The sequence below is a fragment of the Malania oleifera genome, chromosome 3 (genome assembly GCF_029873635.1).
Source record: "Malania oleifera isolate guangnan ecotype guangnan chromosome 3, ASM2987363v1, whole genome shotgun sequence".
Taxonomy (NCBI): domain Eukaryota; kingdom Viridiplantae; phylum Streptophyta; class Magnoliopsida; order Santalales; family Ximeniaceae; genus Malania; species Malania oleifera.
In genome coordinates this window covers 8,045,266-8,063,697 of record NC_080419.1, presented here as the reverse complement: position 1 = coordinate 8,063,697, position 18,432 = coordinate 8,045,266, and the positions used below count along the sequence as shown (strand labels likewise).

The following is an 18,432-nucleotide window of genomic DNA, read 5'->3' as shown; positions in this document are numbered from 1 at the left end:
GGGTGAGCATGTCATAAATCGTACAAAGTATGAAGACATTTATTGTGAAGGACAGAAACAAAAAAGGAATTTCCACGTTCTACCACATATAAGCCGTCATCTTGTTTACCAGTTGCCACCACCCATCCCGTTTGGTGATTCTGAACAATAAAAAATTTATTAGTAAATGTAACGGATAATGGAAAATTAGATGTTAATTTACTAATGGACAACAGATTTTTAGTGAGGTGAGGGAGAACCAAAACATCTAACAGTTAAAAATTAGAGGAAGGGGAAATTTTACCAATGTGGGTGATAAGTAGGGAAGCACCATTTCTGACAATAACACAACCCTTACTTGTATAAGAAGTGGACTGATTCAAGTTGGATTGAGCTGGAGTCATGTGGGCCGAAGCTTCTATATCTAAATACCAATCTGAGGTCTTATATCTGGAGATGGAACACGAGGAGGTGAGGGCTTCGGCAAGTTGAGCTTCAGAGGCATGACCACGTCGATTATATCGTTTGCTGCATCGATCTACATAGTGACCCTCCATGCGGTATATTTGGCAATGCGAGGAACGTCGTCCAGAGGAGAAGTGTCCCTGACCTCATCCATAGCCACCAGTTCGGCCTGGTTTAGTGTGGGAGAAATTGGACCTTGGATTCGGCTTCACAGGGTGATGATGGGTAGTAGTGAAAGCCGCAATGGGCAGGGCAGCAGGTTCTAATGATTTTTGAAAGAGCTCAAAGCTCTCAGCTTTGGGTACCAAGTCAGCAAAACAAGGTAATAGGGTGAGAGCCATTTGTGCTTTGGAAAAACTCGAGAATTCTGAGTCGAGACCTTAGAAGAACCAGTGTACCTTGTCTGTGCTATCAACGGGTCCTCCGATAGCACAAATTTGAGCACAGAGAGCTTTGAAAGCTTGGGCATACTCCGAAATGGACTTGGTGTCGCATTTCATTAGCTGCAAATCATCCTTGATGTGGAGTTCAAGAGCCTTGGAGCGATGGCTGAAGGTGTTCTCCAAGGTAACCCATACCTCACGTGAAGTATATAAACCCACAACTTCAGCCATGACCTCCTTATTAAGGGAGGATAAAAGAAGGCTTAGGAGACGTTTGTCTGTATTTTTCCACACCGCATGTTTAAGGTATGGTGTCTGAGAGTCTACATGGGTCAAAACGGAGTGGGGGCTCAAAAGTGCCATCTACATGGCTGATTAGTTCTTGGCTCTCCAATAAAGGGAGCAATTGACTCTTCCAGATGAGATAGATGGAAGAGGAGAGTTTGATAGTAACCATGTGGATTATAGTGTTGAAAGGAAGAAGAGTGGAGGAGGGTTCGGCAGCCATGAGTGATAGGTTGGCGATAGTAAGGGGTAGTGACAATGGCAACACAACAAGGGGGTATAGGCCACTGCACTGACCGCATTCTGGCCGCAAGCTTTGGTTGACGTCGTGACAGAGGTTGCAACGCTAGAAGTGGAGGGAGGTGGCTGGAAGATCTGTTGACGGAGAGGCAGGGTTGCAATGGAAGTTGTAGGCCACGATGGAGGTTGCAAGTCGCGATAGAGGTTGCGAACAGAGAGTGTTTCACTGAAAATCGTCAGCATAAAGGGAAAAAGAGGGGCCAAATGGAGTTTCGATAGAGGTTGTCGGCTGCGACAGAGTTTGCAGACCAGGGTATTGCACCAGAAAATCAACTGCACGCAGGGTAAAGGGGGGACAGTGGTCGGTCGAAGGATGCTGGAGAAAGAGACAGTGCACAGAAGATTAAGGATTTGGGGGTTAGGGATTTGCTTCAAGATTGACTACGAGAGAGAGAGAGAGAGAGAGAGAGAGAGAGAGAGAGAGAGATCTTGATGAACAGCAGTTGGGCACGCGCACGAGATATTGGTGGAGGACATGCGGTACTAGGAGTGTCGAGGAGAAAGAGATTAGGGTTGTGAGGTTGTTGAAGGGAAGGCAACACTAGGAGTGTAGAGGGGAAAGAGATTGGGGTTGGGAGACAAGTGGGGTTGCGGCAACAGCGCCTAATAAGAAATTAGGGTTGACCGTTATGGCTCTGATACCATGAGAAGGTTTGAAAACTACCACACTCTTCTGAAGTGGTGAGTGTTGTGTATTTATAATAAATTAAGGATTACACTGAGTAATTACATATTAATGTCCTATTAATTAGAGGATAGACAAAAGGAAAGTATATATAGAATATCCTCCTAGAATTAAGACATAGAATCCTCAATATCCTCAACATGATGGTCAATCGAAGATTTGAAGTTCATGCTCATGTTCGAAGAGTTGAAAGGCCAATTACACTAAAGATCTAGAGCTTCAACTTCATGCCTTCAACCTATTCATGTTTCATGTGAATCGAAGGGCTAAAGGTTAGTGCATACACCTAATTCTGTCCAGATCTACTTTGAGTCCTCAATGACACCTTTCAGGGTCTTTCCATCCCTTTTAAGGGGTTGGTGAGCCCTCTTGGTCGTTTTCATTGCATCTTGCCTGCATTTTGCATTTTTTTTTTCTTTTTTAGTAAATTAGTCTCTTTCCGATTGAATAAAAACTTTCATAACTTTTTCATTTTTTTTTTAATTCTTAAGGGATTAGAAAACCAAAATGTGCTTTCTTGAGTACTAAAACACAAAAAATCCCTTTTTGTCTTCTAGTTTTCCCTGTTTCCCTCTATTTTAGTAGCTTCTTTTAGAGTCTTTCTATACTCAGCCTCCCTTGAAGCGTCATTCTCTTCATGCATCCTCCCATTTTTCCCAAATATGAAAGGCAAAGGGGTGTGATTCTCCATTGTGTGCATATGCTACTACGCCTAAATAGCACAAAATCAATTAACTTCACCTTCATGACATTTTCACCAACATAACATGCATAAAAACATCAAACTCAAAGCACTGAACTTCACTTTCATAGAATTTGCTTTCAATTTTTAAAATTGAGACTCCACTTAACTCTAAATTTTAAATTGTAGCCCAATAGAACCTTAATTTTCAGAATTAGGGCTCACATAACCATTTAATTGCAAAATTAGGGTAAACTAAACCACAATTTTTAAAATTAAGGCCCAATTGAACTTCAGTTTTTTTCAAATTGAGTTCCAATGAACCTTGAATCCCAAAAATCAAACCTAAAAAAATATTTATATTTGAAACTCAATTTGACATCATACTAGTGTATTGAACACAAATTAAGACCATATTCACCAAATTAAAACCCAATTCACTCATTTCTTGCACAATATGCACCCACAACTCACACAATTTCGCAATACATACAATTTTTAATTTCACCCAATTTCATTTTTAGCACATTTAATCACCTAAAAACTCACCACACTCTACTAAGCCCCCATTTCACCAATTAGTCATACACACATGTATTAAAATGCACAGTGCACACACCCACTTTTTTCCCTCAAGCTCTCACCCAAACTTCCATTCACTCACCCACACCATATCCCCCCCCCCCCCCCCCTTCTCTTTTAATCATAGTATAATCCATCTAACCTTTTTGCCACATGAGATCATCTCATATTTCTCTTTAAAAAAAACCTAAAATAATGGAAAACCAAATGCAATTTGGAGATTCTCTCCAACCAATTTTTGGAAAATAGAAAATCAAATAAAAATAAATAAATAAAATGGAGTTATTTGAAAGGGGTTTAAATAGAACATAGAAAAGCCAAAATTCTTTGCAATATGATGATTAATTTATCAGGTGACAGAGATCCCCTAGTCACTTAAGAAGTCACCTAACCGCCCTAGTGACTAAGTGAATGGTCACCCAAACAAGACACAAGTTAAACATCGCCCAACTTAGGCAAGACTAATTTCCCAATCCATTCACCTATTGGAGTATATATCGCCATAGTGGGGCGCAAAAGAAACATGCATTCGCCTAAATCTCATTCATCGGGGCGAATATTGCCTTATTCAATAATGTCATAATGAGGAAGGTTGAAGTTTAGGCTCTATAGGCTATGAGATTATAAGAGATTAGTACAACTTTCAAGTCCGCAACAAAATGCGTCACCTTACAATGGATATCATGCAAAAAATTAGTCAAGACTATTCTAAACAAGGATTGCACCAAAAAAAAAAAAAAAAGGGAAGGATGTAAGAGTCAACCACAATAAAAAATCAACTATATAGGAGTGACTATTTATGCTAGGTTTTATTATCAAACCGTATGCACCTTTATTGTTTTATTTATTAAAGGAGCTATTGTCAAGGGATTTCTTGTAATCCAAATTTGACTTGAGGACAGCATAAATATGTGTTTATTTTCAATTGTAAAAGGAACTCAATCAATTTCATACATCAATATTAGAATAGCCTAAGACTAAAATAGGTTGTAGTGCCTCATTATCCCTCTTTTGCTCTCTCTCCTATCTTCATAATATCTCCTCAATCGGTTTCTTCTCTATCTCATTCCTCCCTCTTCTAATCTAAGTCCTTTCACCTCCCTCTTTTCTCCTTCCTTTTATGGTATCTACGACTCTCTCCTACCCCTTGTTTCACTGGGCACTCTGTGAAATAGGATATATAACTATTCCTATACTTCTAACAAAGGCTGACATAACGAGTTCATTTCACCCAATTCACCATCTTCCCACCTCAATTCACATCATTATTTCAAAATGTGCTTAATTTTTTATTAAATAGTTAATATATTATTTTATTCATTCAATTTACCAATTTCATTGTACAAGTATTCAAGAAAATCTATAGACATTATACAATCACCTTGCCAATTTACCAAGAAAAAGAAATAAAAATAAAAAGTTATCAGTTTTTTTCATGTATTACTATGCATGATTATAACTCTTCTCATAAATATTCAACTTAATGATATTTTAATTAATAAATGTGTGTAGTCAACGTAGAGGGTCTAATGGTAAATTGAATATTTATCTTTACAACATCTACAACAACTCAGTACCATGAATGTCTAATCATACGATGAATTAAATTTAAAATGTTCAAGTTGTATCTTGTTCTAAATCAACTTGCTAGTTTACCAAGCAAAAGAAATGAAACTAAAAAGTTGCCAATTTTGTTTAAGTATTACTATTCATGATTCTAACTCGATCTTCTCATAACTTTTCAATCTAATGATATAATAAATATGTGTTTTCAAAGTAGAGGGTCTAATAGTAAATTGATAATTAAGGGTAAAAGATTTTCACCTCTCCTGAGATTTTAAAAATGTCACGGACCTCCCCTGAAAAAAACTTATCTTTTTTTTTTTTTTGGATTACATAAAAACTCCAACCACCAACAAGCCTTTCGGACCCCCTGGTGCGGCACCAAACCTACGGAGCAGCATCCTACGCCCCCAAATCTCACTGATCAAGGTAAAGTCTGGATGCGGATACATCTTATGTGCATCAGTTGGACATTCGGCCAACCCGACCCCTGGGACACATCTCCATTACCATCCACGATCCCCGCTGGCTCACTAAGAACTCTCACCATCCACAGTCTCCACTGGCTCACAGAGCGAACTCTCACCATCCATGGTTCCCACAGGCTCACAGAGTAAACTCTCACCATCCATAGGTACCGCTGGTTCCGTGAGTCTATCTACCTAGAGTTGAATCCCCGATGCTCCTTTTTTATAAGATATCAAAGAGGTTTGTATCTTTTTAACCAACCTCAGGCCAAGTCTCTAAAATTTTTGAAACCTCAAAGGAGGTCGCCATCTTTTTGCCAAACCTCAGGAGAAGTTAGTATCTTTTAGCCTTGATTATTTATCTTTACGACATCAACAACAACTCCTTACCATGAATATCTAATCAAACAATTAAGTAAATTTAAAATGTTCAAGTTGTATGTTGATCTTAATGATAAGTTATCTTGTGGGTGTAGCTAATCCTAACACTATAAAAATAATAACAACAATAGTAATAATAATAAATAATTATATTTATATTTAACAACTGAGGGTAAAAAAAATATTAAATTAGTAAAATTATCATTCCACTTTCACGAGCTCATTTAAAAACTAGCACAAAAGGATGTAACTATTGAAGTCTCTATTGCATGTTTTCCAAATATTGCAAATCTATAATTTTTAATTTTTATCTCATCCATCCAAATGTCAGAAGAAAATATTTAAACATAAAATCTTAAAGATTACTATTACAAACTATAATAATAAAATAGTATGTCTACTGTCTTCATGCACGCGATATATTTTTTATTAATATCTTTTGAGAAAATAAAAATAGAAAAATAAGAAAGAATTGAATTTTATTATATTTTATTTTTGTATAAAAAACTATATAAAGGTGAAAATTATTGATTTTGTTCTATAATTATTATTTTAAAAAAAATAAAAATGAAAAAATTATTAAATATATTTATATTAATTTACTTCATCTTTTATTTTTCCATTTTTTGAAATAAATATATAACAATTTTCTTTAGTTTTTCTCTTAATATTTTCTAACAAATGCGCGGGCAAAAGCTTCAAGGTGGCATCTGTAGAAGGGGCGTGGACATTCCTCGCAAATTTTACTCAAGAAACCAACAAATCCCGCTTGAGAACAGCACGCCACCGCAGTCCTCCCCACACGCCACCACGTGTCAGACATCCCACGCCGGCGACTCGAAATAAACAGCGTCCGCAGCGCACCAACAGGTCGGCGGCTGCCGTGGCGTGATTGCCGCAACGTAACGCGCCCCGTCAACGCCTGAATATCACGCTCCGAAGCACCCAATGGACTGACCACTTGAAAGGACGGACACAGCGCAGAGACAAAAAGTCGCAGAAAATGAGAACAAAAAAGAATACAATCTTTCATTTCAGATGTCACACAACTGTGCACCCCACGACAATTCCGTAGGGAAAAAATAAAGTTCTCTTTTCCAATTTCCCTCTCTCTCTCTCTCTCTCTAATTTTTCGCTCTGACAGATCCGTTCAACTGTGGAATGGAGTAAAGTTGGAGGAGTGAGATGGGGACCATGAAGATCACAGTTTTGGGTTCTTCTGTTTGTTGTTCTTTAATGGGGTTGTGGTGATCATCATCTGGGTGTTGCTTCTGTGTTTTTTTATTTTTGGGTTTGGTGGGTGACACAGAGGGGTTTAGGGTTTTGTCTGCGGAGATGGAATCGGGTGGGTCCGAGACGGCGAGTCCGATGACCCACCGGGCGCAATCCCTGGCGGCCGCCGATACGCGGGGGAAGCATCGGATTCTGGCCGAGGTCAAGCGTTTGGAGCAGGAGGCTCGGTTCTTGGAGGTTAGTACTACTCCATCTTTGTCTGTGACTTTGATGGTGTCGAGGTGTTGTGCTTCTGTTTTTCTTTGTCTTTTTGGTTTGTACTTGTTTTGATCTTCTAAGTTATCGTGTTCTGCTGGTTTTCTGTAGCTTTTGTTAGAATTTTGGTCAGCCCTCATCGAATTTTAAATCGAGATGGTTTGTGCATTGGTTTAACGCTTTATCTTGAATTAAATGTTGTGATGGTTATGTTGTTGATGTGGGTCATCTCCTGTCTGCCTGTCTCTGTATGCCTGCAGTATGATTTTTGTAAATTTTTGGGTATTTATTAACTTTATTGGATACCAAGTTGCATTAGTCGAATTGTGAGATGAGGATGGGCATTGGGCAGTTCTTTTGTATGAAGTTGGTGTTTGAATTTATAAAGTTTTTAAAGTCCTTTTTGAAGTGGAAAGATCAATGAATTGGTCAAAGTTGCACACTGTTGGGGTCATCTACATAGCTGTGTATGTACTTCTGGTCACCGCTGTACTGGTGCAGTAATTGGGTACTGGTCAGTCCTTCAGTGCATTGCTATGGTTACCAGAATTCAAGATTTGGAACTTTGTGTGGACCATGCTATAGGTATTCTCTGGTGTATATGGGACAAGTGGTCCTATGGTGGAAGTTTTGTGAACTTTAGGTTTACATGATGTTTCTGATCTGGTTTCAGGCCAGGCTTTTTAAGGAGGGATTTTGATGCTTAGCTTTTGGCCTTGTAGCTCTACTTCTTCGTGGTAAGAACAGTTCAATTGTGTGCGCTTGTGTGGCAGCAGGTATTGTTTTCTGAATACATAGTTGTGTGATTGCAAGAGACATGTGAAGGACTTGTTGTGTATTTTATTTGGCCATGTTCTTTCTGGGGAAGCGGACTCAATTGTTTAGTAGTGAGGTAAGTAGTTCACCTGGAGGTGAGGTATATTGTCACTGTACATAACGGGGTTCCAATTTTCTAGTAATTTAGCTATTGAATAGCCATTGTTTCTTTAGGTTTTATGAAGCAACAACAGTATGGATCTGATCACATGGATGATGCATATTTTTTTATTACTGTTTTTTTTATTTGGATGAGCAATTTACTGATTTAGATTTCTATTACATTGAAGAAAATTCCTTTTATGAAAATAGGGGGTCAGGTTGAGGGAGAGAGGGTTGAGGAATGAGACTTCTGTTGAGAACAGATTTGGATTGGCTCCTAGTGGGATCTGAGTTAGGTCATCAACTTGAAAATTGTGATTTTCTTATCTCCCGACTCTTGGATTCTTGGTGGAGTTTTTAACAATCTCTGTTTATTCATTTTATTGATTTTCGATTCAAACATATGACATGTTCTCCATGTTCTGTGGAAAAAGAAATGAATTGTAGTTAATGAAAGTAACAATTTATAATGTTTATAATAAAGTCTTAGGCACCAAGCTTGTGGTAAGAATTACAAAATTTTGGCCAATGTTTGTGTTGCATGTTTAATTGTAAGGTAAGACTTAGAGCATGAAGCATATTCTCCGCAATTCCTTACAACTTGATGTGTAATACTTCACGTTTCGGTTGACTTTAGGGCTTTTAGTCGAACTAAGCCTTCGTGTTTGCAATATTTTTTTTATGCACAAGCATTAAAAGTCTCAGAATTCTACTAAATGTTGTATGGGGCATGTTAGTATTTGTATTTTAACAACCAAATATCTTATTGAAAAACTTTTATAAAGAATGTATAAATGAAATGTAATCATGATTTAATGTTTTAATCATATATCCAAATTCAGCCGTTAAAATCAGCAATTGTTAAAAAATAATCAGTCCATTCATTTTATTGGATGATAGACATCTGTGCTTTTGCTTATGTAATTGAAAGCAAGAAGAAACTATCTTCAATGTATATTTTACCCATTCTCAGTTGTAATAAGCACCGTGGTTATTAAAATCGCAATCTAGATCATAGGATTGTACTATGATCCGAATTCACCCAATCAATCCAAGTCACAACAAAAATCAGAATCAAGTAGAATTGTAAAAGAATTGGTAGAATCTGGAATCGGAATCGTAGAATCATAAGTAGAATCATACAGATCCCACTCTTTTACCTGGATTGGGATTTTTTTTTTTCCTTTTTGGGCTTCAATAATGGGGCCCAATACATGTTTTTATTCGCCCAAAGGCCTCAAAAGGCTTATGTTGAGTCCAAAGTCTTCTAGAATTGGGGCAAAGTGGCTCCCAAACTCTCATCAACGAAAAAATTAAGCGACACCTCAGTCATTTACTCATTGAAATTCAGCAACCCAGCACCTGAATTTCTCTCCTGTTTGACAACCATAGAGCCCTCCATCTAGTAACTGATGTTTGATCAGCAGCAGCTAGCAGTGTTGCTGTTTGATCAACAGTTCTTTGGTGTTCAACAACTAGAGTTCCTGGGATTGACAAAAACTCTGCCCTCAGTCCTCAGTCTTCTTCCTTCTTTGGTGTTCGACAAGAACACATCAGTCCTTTTCAACACACAGTTCTTGTTTGATCAGCGGCAGCCAAGAAAAGAGCCAAGCCAGCAGGCCCAGCAGAGCTGCAGAGGTATGCTTTGAAACAGATTTTTTGCTTCTTGAAAAGGCTCAATAGTGAGCGTTTTTTTTCTCCTTCTCCTTTTCTTACTCTTTTATTGTTTGAACTTTTTATTATATTTTTAACTTCTTTTACTAACCAAGTTTTTAGTATTAAGACTTGTCCTAAAGTTCCACATATATAATCTTTTAGTTTTTTTTTTACATCGAAAGTAGAATCTTACAATTCTCGATCCAATTCTACATTTTGATCCTGCAGACCCCTCCAATGATCCCACTTAGAATCCCGATTCTAACTACCTTGATAAGCACAGAATATTGACAGCCATATTCTTATTGTTTTAATTTGTAACTTTAACAACGTGGACATCTGGAGTCATATTAGGTTGTATATTTGGTAGTTGCATTGTATAGTTATTCTTATCTTAGCTCACAGATTTTACTTTAAAAAAACAGAGACAGAAACTTAGATGGAAATTGGCAAGCTCTCTGCATGCTCATTTGTTTCCATAGTACATCATTACTTTATTGGTAGCAATCTTTTTTAAATATATATTAATGCATCACTTTTATCATTATTACTGCCTATTTCCAGATATCTTCGCATTTAATTTGTTCTGTTTAAGTTCCAAATGTTTCTTCATGATCTCAAAGTTATTCTCTCTCTCTAAATTTTTGCAAGTTGTTGATGCAGAACATTTCTCTTCTTAAAAGACTGAAATTTTCTTCCAAACAAAATTTAGATTTTTTTTTTCAATTTCCAAACGGTTCAGTGTTAGAAATAATGTTTTTCTTTTGAGGTAAAGTTTACAAGCACATTTTAAAAATCGCTTATTACAGTTTTCAAGTTTCTAATTCAACCTTTATCAAAATTTAGAGAAACCTGATCAGTCAGTGAGGAAAGTATATTTCAGTTGATTTTTTATGCTGGGTATAATGCCTAATTTATTGGAATCTAAAAGTCTAAATTGTTCACAATTTCCGAGGGAGGGATAGTTTGAATTCAGTTTGAGCTGGCAACAAATAAGTGACCATGCATTTGCGTGATATAATTTCTTTAGAAATTTGGCGTAATATAAATTATATTCTGCACAGATATTATTTTAGAGGGGGTGGGTGATAGAACTGATGTGGTCATATAATTCAACACTAGTTGGCTAGTTGCAAGCACATGCGTTTGCATGTGCTCAACAGTTTTGGTAGTTATAGATGCTTTTTAAAAAAGTTTAGGCTTATAATAGCTAATTATATACACTTTTTAAAGGTTATGGGCAGTTCTTTAAGGAACAGAAATTTACTAAGTAACCAATTGGTTGAAATTTTTTATTTTTAATTTCAAAATTTTTAAAAGTAAAAAACATTTTAGGAATAGTAAGGAAACAAAAAGATGATTGAAAACCATCTCACGGATGATTATCAATAAGGGATTCTCCTAAATAACGATGAATAGTATATGTTAGCATGGAAAGTAAAAGTTGAAATGAGAATGTTAAGGTAGATGAGTGATATAACTCAAAACATAAATTAACAATGAACACATTCATGCTAAGTTAGGCTTAGCACCTCTAGTAGATAAGGGAATGGTGGTTAAGATGGTCATGGGCTTTGGGCACTTGCTATGTTCTACGTCCGCCAAATAACGTGCCAATAAGGAGTGAACTAGTTAACGTTAGTGGTGGTTAATAGAATGGTTCGAATTGTCCTCTCTTTTGGGAAGGTCTTTCATTATATAGGCAAGACTGCTAGTTATACAAGAAAACTTAAATCTATACATGTTAATTACACAGTGATTTTAGGAAGCTATATATGGTAAGCCAGCTAATTTACATAGAGTGATTTTAGGAAGCTATACATGGTAAGTTAAATATCCTCTCCTATTTAAGAAAATATATACAGCCTAGATTAATAGCTATTAACAAGGCATAATTTATGGCCTTCTATTGATAGTAGTTTGAGGGAGAGGGGTTGGCGTAGGATACCTTGGACCGAGATAGTAAGGACTTAACCACACTCCAACTTTTGGAGGATTCTGTCCTTAGATTTTGTGGAATAGTGGGACTGGATTCATGTAGTTGACCTCACCTAGTTGGACTTAAGGCCTGATTGTTGTTTCTATTTTTGTAGAGGTTAGCATGGATGTATGAGGCCTCTTAGGTTCAAATAAAACAGGTTTCACCAGTAGGATTAATTATAGGTCAAAGAAATTGGTTGAATTTATATAGTACTTGAGGCTGTGCACATGTGACTTGTGTGCAAATACAACACTATGATTTAAAAAAGAACAATGGCAACAACAAACAAGAAGTCCTAAGTCCCTCCAGGTGGGTTGGTTAGAGATGAGAAGTATAAACTTGGGATATCTAGACTTAAAACACCTTAGCAGTTCCTAGAAAGTCATGTTAAGGCTTGATGTACATTGTTGGACCACAAAATAGTAGCTTCAGCTTTCAGGTGAAGTGTTAATCTAACATGGTACCAGAGCCATGCTTGCCAAATGATTCTAGGTCTCTTTTTGTCCATCTGTTTGTTGAAATGATCTTATTCCCCATAATAAGTTTTATTCATTGCTTGTGTACCTCTCGGCGCGCTATCAGGCTGCACGTGGATGGCACTGTAAAGACTTCATATGCATTGTTAAGCCTGCAAACTAATAGATTGTGCCTTTAAGTCAAGTGGTAATCTAAGAAGTTATATATAGTTTTAAAGGTCTACGTGCGAATTCCATGTCCAAACTAGGTTCGTCTCTCATGAGCTGGAACACATTCTTTGCTTGTGATGTTTTGGTAGTTCTAGTTTATTAATCAGCTGACCGCTTGTTCTAGTTTTAATGGAATTTTTGCTTGCAGTTTCTGCAGTTGTTTGATGGTGTTCAATTTTCACAATTTTTCTTATGCTTATGTCCCTAGTTATTTATAGATTATATTATGGATGATTTGGAATAAATGTTATTATCATTATGAATTTGTTAGATCAAGTAAAATTATCCTGATTTATTCAATTTTCAGGTGCAACTATACCCTCTTGGATACATTTTTCTGTTAACATTTTTTAAAGTAAATTGATTTTAGATGAACAAAATTGACCATGGCCATCATCCCAATTTAGGTGTTGTTTTATTTCCTCATGCTCTTGAAACCAAGAAGCGGAATAATTCTTGTTCCAAAAAATGTAGTGCAAAATTTTGATACTACAATGACAATGACCATTCAGTATGGTCTTTAGAGTCTCTCTTGAATCTTGCCCATGTAACAATGGAAATGAATAAGGAAACAGTTGATTTTTTAATATATGAACTACTTTGGATCTTAAAATATGGTTACATTGCTTATGTGCCCAGAAATCAGAAGGCAAAGCAATTGCTGTATACGTGAATTATGTAGGTAGTAGAATAGCTGGGTTTGGTAATTCTCTCTATCCATTTGGACACTGGATACCATCCCTATTGGGAGCGGAGAGCTTCGAACTAAAGTGGAGCCATTCATCCATGGGTTTTAAATATTTCCATGAGTCAGTAGGATAGTTGACTATGTCTGGCGGTCAACAAGCTTTAAGCTTATATAAGACTACCTAGGATTTTCTTAGACAATTGCCATGTTTCAAATGGCCTCAGGAATTGCAGCCTTCGTTTTTCTTAATAAACTTTGCATTCTACAGCTTCAGAGACTTGTGACGGCTTTAGTGCTTCCCGCCTGTTATGTTCCTGTGGGTATATCCAGTTTGGAGGGAGTTTATCATACAAAACTAAATTGGAGCAGATAAGGTCAGACCAATGCAAGAAGCTCCCAGTTATAGTAGCATATGGTGGATGGGGGGCCTTCTCTCCATTTCTGAACATGTCAATTTCCTTCATCTGAATGCATGCCACCCCTTGTTGTTGTAGGGAAATGTAGGCTGATTCCTTGTGTTGGAGCAGATAAAGTGTTGGGATTAATGTATGAACTGTGAAGACTAAATCAATAAGGATATAATAGGAAACCTTTTTTCTTTATATATTTGATAACTTTCCTCATAGTATGGCATGGGTTTTCGGCCTTTTTTTTCAGTTAAATCTATATCATATTTTGTGGATACTCAGAGGCCTGCAGTTTGTGGAAAACCCTATGAAATTTCACATATACTTCAAATTGCATAAAGCATTTCTGGACTGTGACAACACTTAAAATATTGTGATGTTTTCTGATGGAAAGGCTTCCCGGAAATAGGGAAGCCATTCTGTCAAAAAACCATAAAACTCAGGTGAAATGCTTCCTTATTTAGGCTCTTGATGTGCTTATAATAGAAGGGAAGAAAATTAGGGGGTTCTTCATGCATTCAGGTGAATTTTTGTTGGGTTTCTCTAATTTCTTTATCCACCTCTGTTTCACGGGTCTTGTTTCAGTTACACATCTCTTTGCTTGTTACACCGGGGCAACATATTTGTCAGATGCTTTGAATAGCTGTCAAGACATTTCCCTGGGGACATTTTACCGGTTTTGTACCATTTTCATAGACAACTTCTCCTGGACATGTGCTCCTCCAGCAATTGGTTGTTTTGCTACTAGTCATTTTACTGGTAAAAGATCGAATGTCTCATTAAAACAACCCCATTTGTTGTTTTCACGACAGGGTTTGAGAAAAATGAAAAAAAGAATGAGTGGCTGCTAAAACTTACCTTATGGGGATATCTTTTCCGGATGATACCATACGTGTTAGTTTACGCAATCAAATTTCTTCCAAAATTGCAGTATGGTTGTTTTCATCCCTGCTGTCCAGTGTGAAGAGAAGACACTTGCATCTCTCAATTGATGCTAGCAGAAGCTGGCGTGCTATGAGATTCTGTTGGCAATGGTTTATAAGTGATTAGGGAATCGTTGATGCAATAGACAAAGCCTTTAGCACCAAGTTTCATAGTGGAAAACCAGTTTCCAGTAACCAAGGTTTTAATCATATGTAGTAGAACTCTTGGAGGAAAAGATCAGCTTGGAGACCCTGTACTTATATCTGATGGTTTTTTTTGGGAACCCATGTTTTCATTTTTTCCAGTGAACTGTCAGTTTCTTTTGTGTTTCCAGCAATTGCACAGCTAGGACCAGAAGACACCAATTTTGAATTTTAGCTTCAAGAGATATATAGGCAGTTTCAGCTAACCTAGTTTGGATAAGTGTAATTTCCAAGTTTCAATTTCTTGTAATGCATTTTATTTATGAACAGGAAGAGCTGGAACAGCTTGAAAAAACTGAAAAAGCATCTGCAGCATGCAAGGAGTAAGTTACCAAAAATATGAGAACATCCATGATGCTGTAATTATCAGACTAATGCATATCACTACCGCACAACCTACTAACTAAACCTCGTTTTTGTTTGGTGCTCATCAGATTGTTGGCTAATGTGGAAACAAAGCCTGACCCATTACTACCAGTGTAAATCTCTTTTATTGCCATTTATCTGTATTGATGTTTTTTTAATGGTTATACCTTCTTTCTAATTCACTCTGGTTTAACAGAACGGTCAGCCCTATAAATCCATCCTGGGATCGATGGTTTGAAGGTCCACAAGATTCAAAAGGTTGCCAATGCTGGATACTGTAATGATTCGCCAAGATATCAAGAAAGCTGCCATCACAAATTATGCAATTATGCCTATTGTTACATTACACTTGCCATTTTAGAGCAAACTTTATTGTTCAATGTGAAATGAAATGCTCCATTGTGCATAAAATTGACCTTTTTTTTTCATGCAAATCAAATGATTCATTGTGCAGAAGGCTGGACTGTTTTCCTGTTCTCCCGTGCAAATTAAACGGACAATCTCCCAATTTACTTAAAATAATTGTCAAATGTTACAAAAGACTTCCATTTTATGCATCCCTCCAACCCATGAACAAATGTGAAAAAAAGATTGATCTTTTCAGTGTTTTCAACTTGCTTTTCCTGTAACCCGCTGGGCAATCCATCCCAAACCATCGTACAGCCCATCCCCTGTGAGGGCACAACAGGCTTGGATGTGCCAGTCATGATCCTTGATACTGTGAAGTGAGAGGACATCGGTGATCTCTGCCGGGGTCATGGCATCCTTAAGATCCTGTTTGTTTGCAAATACCAGTATGACAGAGTGTTGAAGATCCTCATGTTGGAGCAACCTGGAGAGTTCATCTTTCATAATGGAGATCCTGGCCCTATCAGTGCTGTCTATCACTGCAATAACGGCATTAGTACCGCGATAATATGTTGCCCATGACGTCCTGAGCCTTTCTTGCCCACCCAAATCCCAAACCTGATAGAAACAAATGAATGGAAAACAAAAATAGTCAGCTGCCTACAGCCCAGGAATAAAACAATAAAGCAACCGAGTGGCATGCCTTCTACAACCATGAAGTATGATTAGCATATACACTGGGGAAAAAAAATGAAATCTTAAAACGTGGAAGAAAAGCCAGGGTGCAGCTACAGAGTTGAGGGTCATCAATGAGACAATGACTAGAGACTGACAAGTTTGATGCCATTTCCTTCCGTATACTTTGGTTCATACTCCCATTGAGGCCCTCATCACACTAAAAGCAGATGTTAACAGGCTAGTACGTCAAGGGAGGAAACGAACATTCAAAACTCTGATATCTTGACAGAAATGAAGTCGGCTATATATCCAGTAGAATAAGCCATGTCAGGGCAATTTACAAAGATTAAAGTCCAGGTAATCATTAGAGTTCGGATAAAATACACCAAGGGCACTATTGGGTCTGCCACTAATTTCAAACTCCTTCAGCTTCCTACAAGAAGCAAACTCACCATAAAGAGCTTCAAACAGTTTTGCATTACATGGTCCACTTCTTGAATCTCCTAGAATTCAAGTCTTTGACACTAATTTCAGACTTGCTCAACAGCTTTCCTGCATGATTTGTTTGGCATGCAAGAATGGAGTGGAATTGGTGTTCACAATTTTACATATTCGCCATATAATTAATTCATCATGCTCCACTCCCAATCCATCCTATTCCAATACACCAAACTTTAGGCTACAAGTAACAAACACACCCTAAAAGAGCTTCAACAATTTTATGAGTCTTGAAATGCTGGCTTTTTACCACTCAGCTTGTAGCAACATTCCACATCCTGTACATTGGTAGAGCTTATGCACATAAATCAACATGTTGATAAAATAACACACTGAATTTCATCATTTTGCCTTATTGATGCTTTGCGGGGAGGACAACATAATTGACAAAGGGAAAAGCATAACGGAATAACAGAAGAACGAATTTTTTGTACAAAATTAATGTACAGGTATTCTCCTCACAGGGCTTCTACTTTTGATGAAGATTTATTCCTTTTTAACTAATAAAATCGTAACAGATGAATGACCTACCCAACCAGTATTCAGTTCCATTATTGCTGCTTCCATCTAAAGCCATTAAGAGATGTGAAGTCATTCTTCATCTAAAAATACTCTTAGGGTCCTTTGGTTCATGGAATCTTCTAGAGGATTATAGGAATGTAGAATCCAATACCCAACCCCAGGCTTATGGAATATTTGATTCCCATCAGCATCCAATTTTATGGAACCAGAATGTCCCCAATATTGAGCTACTTAGAATAAAAATATGCCAATATATGGTATTATATAATGAGGGCAGTCCTTGGATGAACGTTATAAGGTTGCTCCTTTGTAACCAGTTGATCACGAGTTAGAATCCAAAGAAACAGCCTCTTTACATAAAAGCAGGAGTAAGGTTGCATACACTATGATGACACTCCCTCTACCCTCGCAAAGCATGGAGCCTTATGGCCCAAGGGCACCTTTTTTTATATAATATAATTTAATATAACATATTATATGCATGGTCACTTATTGGGAGAAGAAACTCAAGTAGAGGAGAGAACAAGTGAAATCTCCAGCTATGGCTGTTGACTGGGGAAGGGGAGCATCACAAAGGACCTAGAATCTGGTCTAGACAAGATTCAGAGGAAAAATGATGGTTTTGAGGGGGAGAAATTAGGGCCCAAAAGGTTTATGCTCATAGGAAGGGGGTACAAATGCATGTGGAAATAAGGGAAAGGCTTGAAGAGAAATGAGGGTATTCTAGTGGGATAGTACTGAAGATTTTAAGGAGAGATACAGAAGAAAAGTTGCATTTTGTGGAAGATCCAAATGTTTAGGACGGTGCAACTGGCAAGAAGGTTAGCAAAGATAAGGAGAAGATATGAGATCTCTTGGACAATGAGAGTTGAGTCGTCAGTGAGTTTTAATGTAACCTCACTGAGGGAGAGGGAGAGGGAGAGGGAGAGGGGGAAGGGGTGGCTACTTTTGGATGAGATTCAAGAACAATATGGATATGGTTCTAACTCACCTGATATGCTCAGAGATAGTTCATACGTACCTCCATCTACAGATGGAAGGATTATAGAGGATTTATATTTTTGAGGATGATGGGATGAATAAAAAGCATGTAAGGACGGATCTGCTGCCTATCCTGTGGAGGAAATTCCTGGGAAGGATTTAGAAACTCAACAATTTATGGATAAGAATGGTTTACAGCTGTTCTATCCTGGAGGGAACTAAGTTTAGGTCAATGATGGTACAAGGAGAAGGGCCACAAAGAACTAGCTAATTTGAAGTGCTCAGTCAGCTACAATGGAAAGGCATGAAGAAGGAT

The 18,432-nt window shown here is 37.5% G+C and overlaps 2 protein-coding genes across 3 annotated transcripts in view; one reads left to right on the top strand and one right to left on the bottom strand.

Annotated features, from left to right (window-relative positions):
• Positions 1-6,490: 6,490 nt before the first annotated feature.
• LOC131151815 (guanine nucleotide-binding protein subunit gamma 1) lies at positions 6,491-15,500 on the top strand. Its single transcript, XM_058103237.1, has 4 exons — positions 6,491-7,242; positions 14,994-15,046; positions 15,158-15,202; positions 15,286-15,500. The coding sequence occupies exons 1-4, from the start codon at positions 7,108-7,110 to the stop codon at positions 15,368-15,370; spliced, it is 318 nt and encodes a 105-aa protein (XP_057959220.1). The 5' UTR covers positions 6,491-7,107; the 3' UTR covers positions 15,371-15,500.
• Positions 15,492-18,432, bottom strand: part of LOC131151814 (uncharacterized) — a 25,890-nt gene continuing 22,949 nt past the window's right edge. For both annotated transcript variants that reach the window (XM_058103235.1, XM_058103236.1), the window contains exon 3: positions 15,492-16,055. In XM_058103235.1, the coding sequence (XP_057959218.1) occupies positions 15,699-16,055 (357 nt within the window). In that variant the 3' untranslated portion in view covers positions 15,492-15,698. The remainder of the gene's footprint in view (positions 16,056-18,432) is intronic.

Bases quoted from the DNA above. Each gene is read 5' to 3' on its own strand.
- LOC131151815 (XM_058103237.1), top strand. From the start codon at position 7,108: ATGGAATCGGGTGGGTCCGAGACGGCGAGTCCGATGACCCACCGGGCG. The intron at 15,047-15,157 runs GTAAGTTACCAA...GGTGCTCATCAG, and splicing joins GCATCTGCAGCATGCAAGGA to ATTGTTGGCTAATGTGGAAA. The intron at 15,203-15,285 runs GTAAATCTCTTT...CTGGTTTAACAG, and splicing joins CCTGACCCATTACTACCAGT to AACGGTCAGCCCTATAAATC.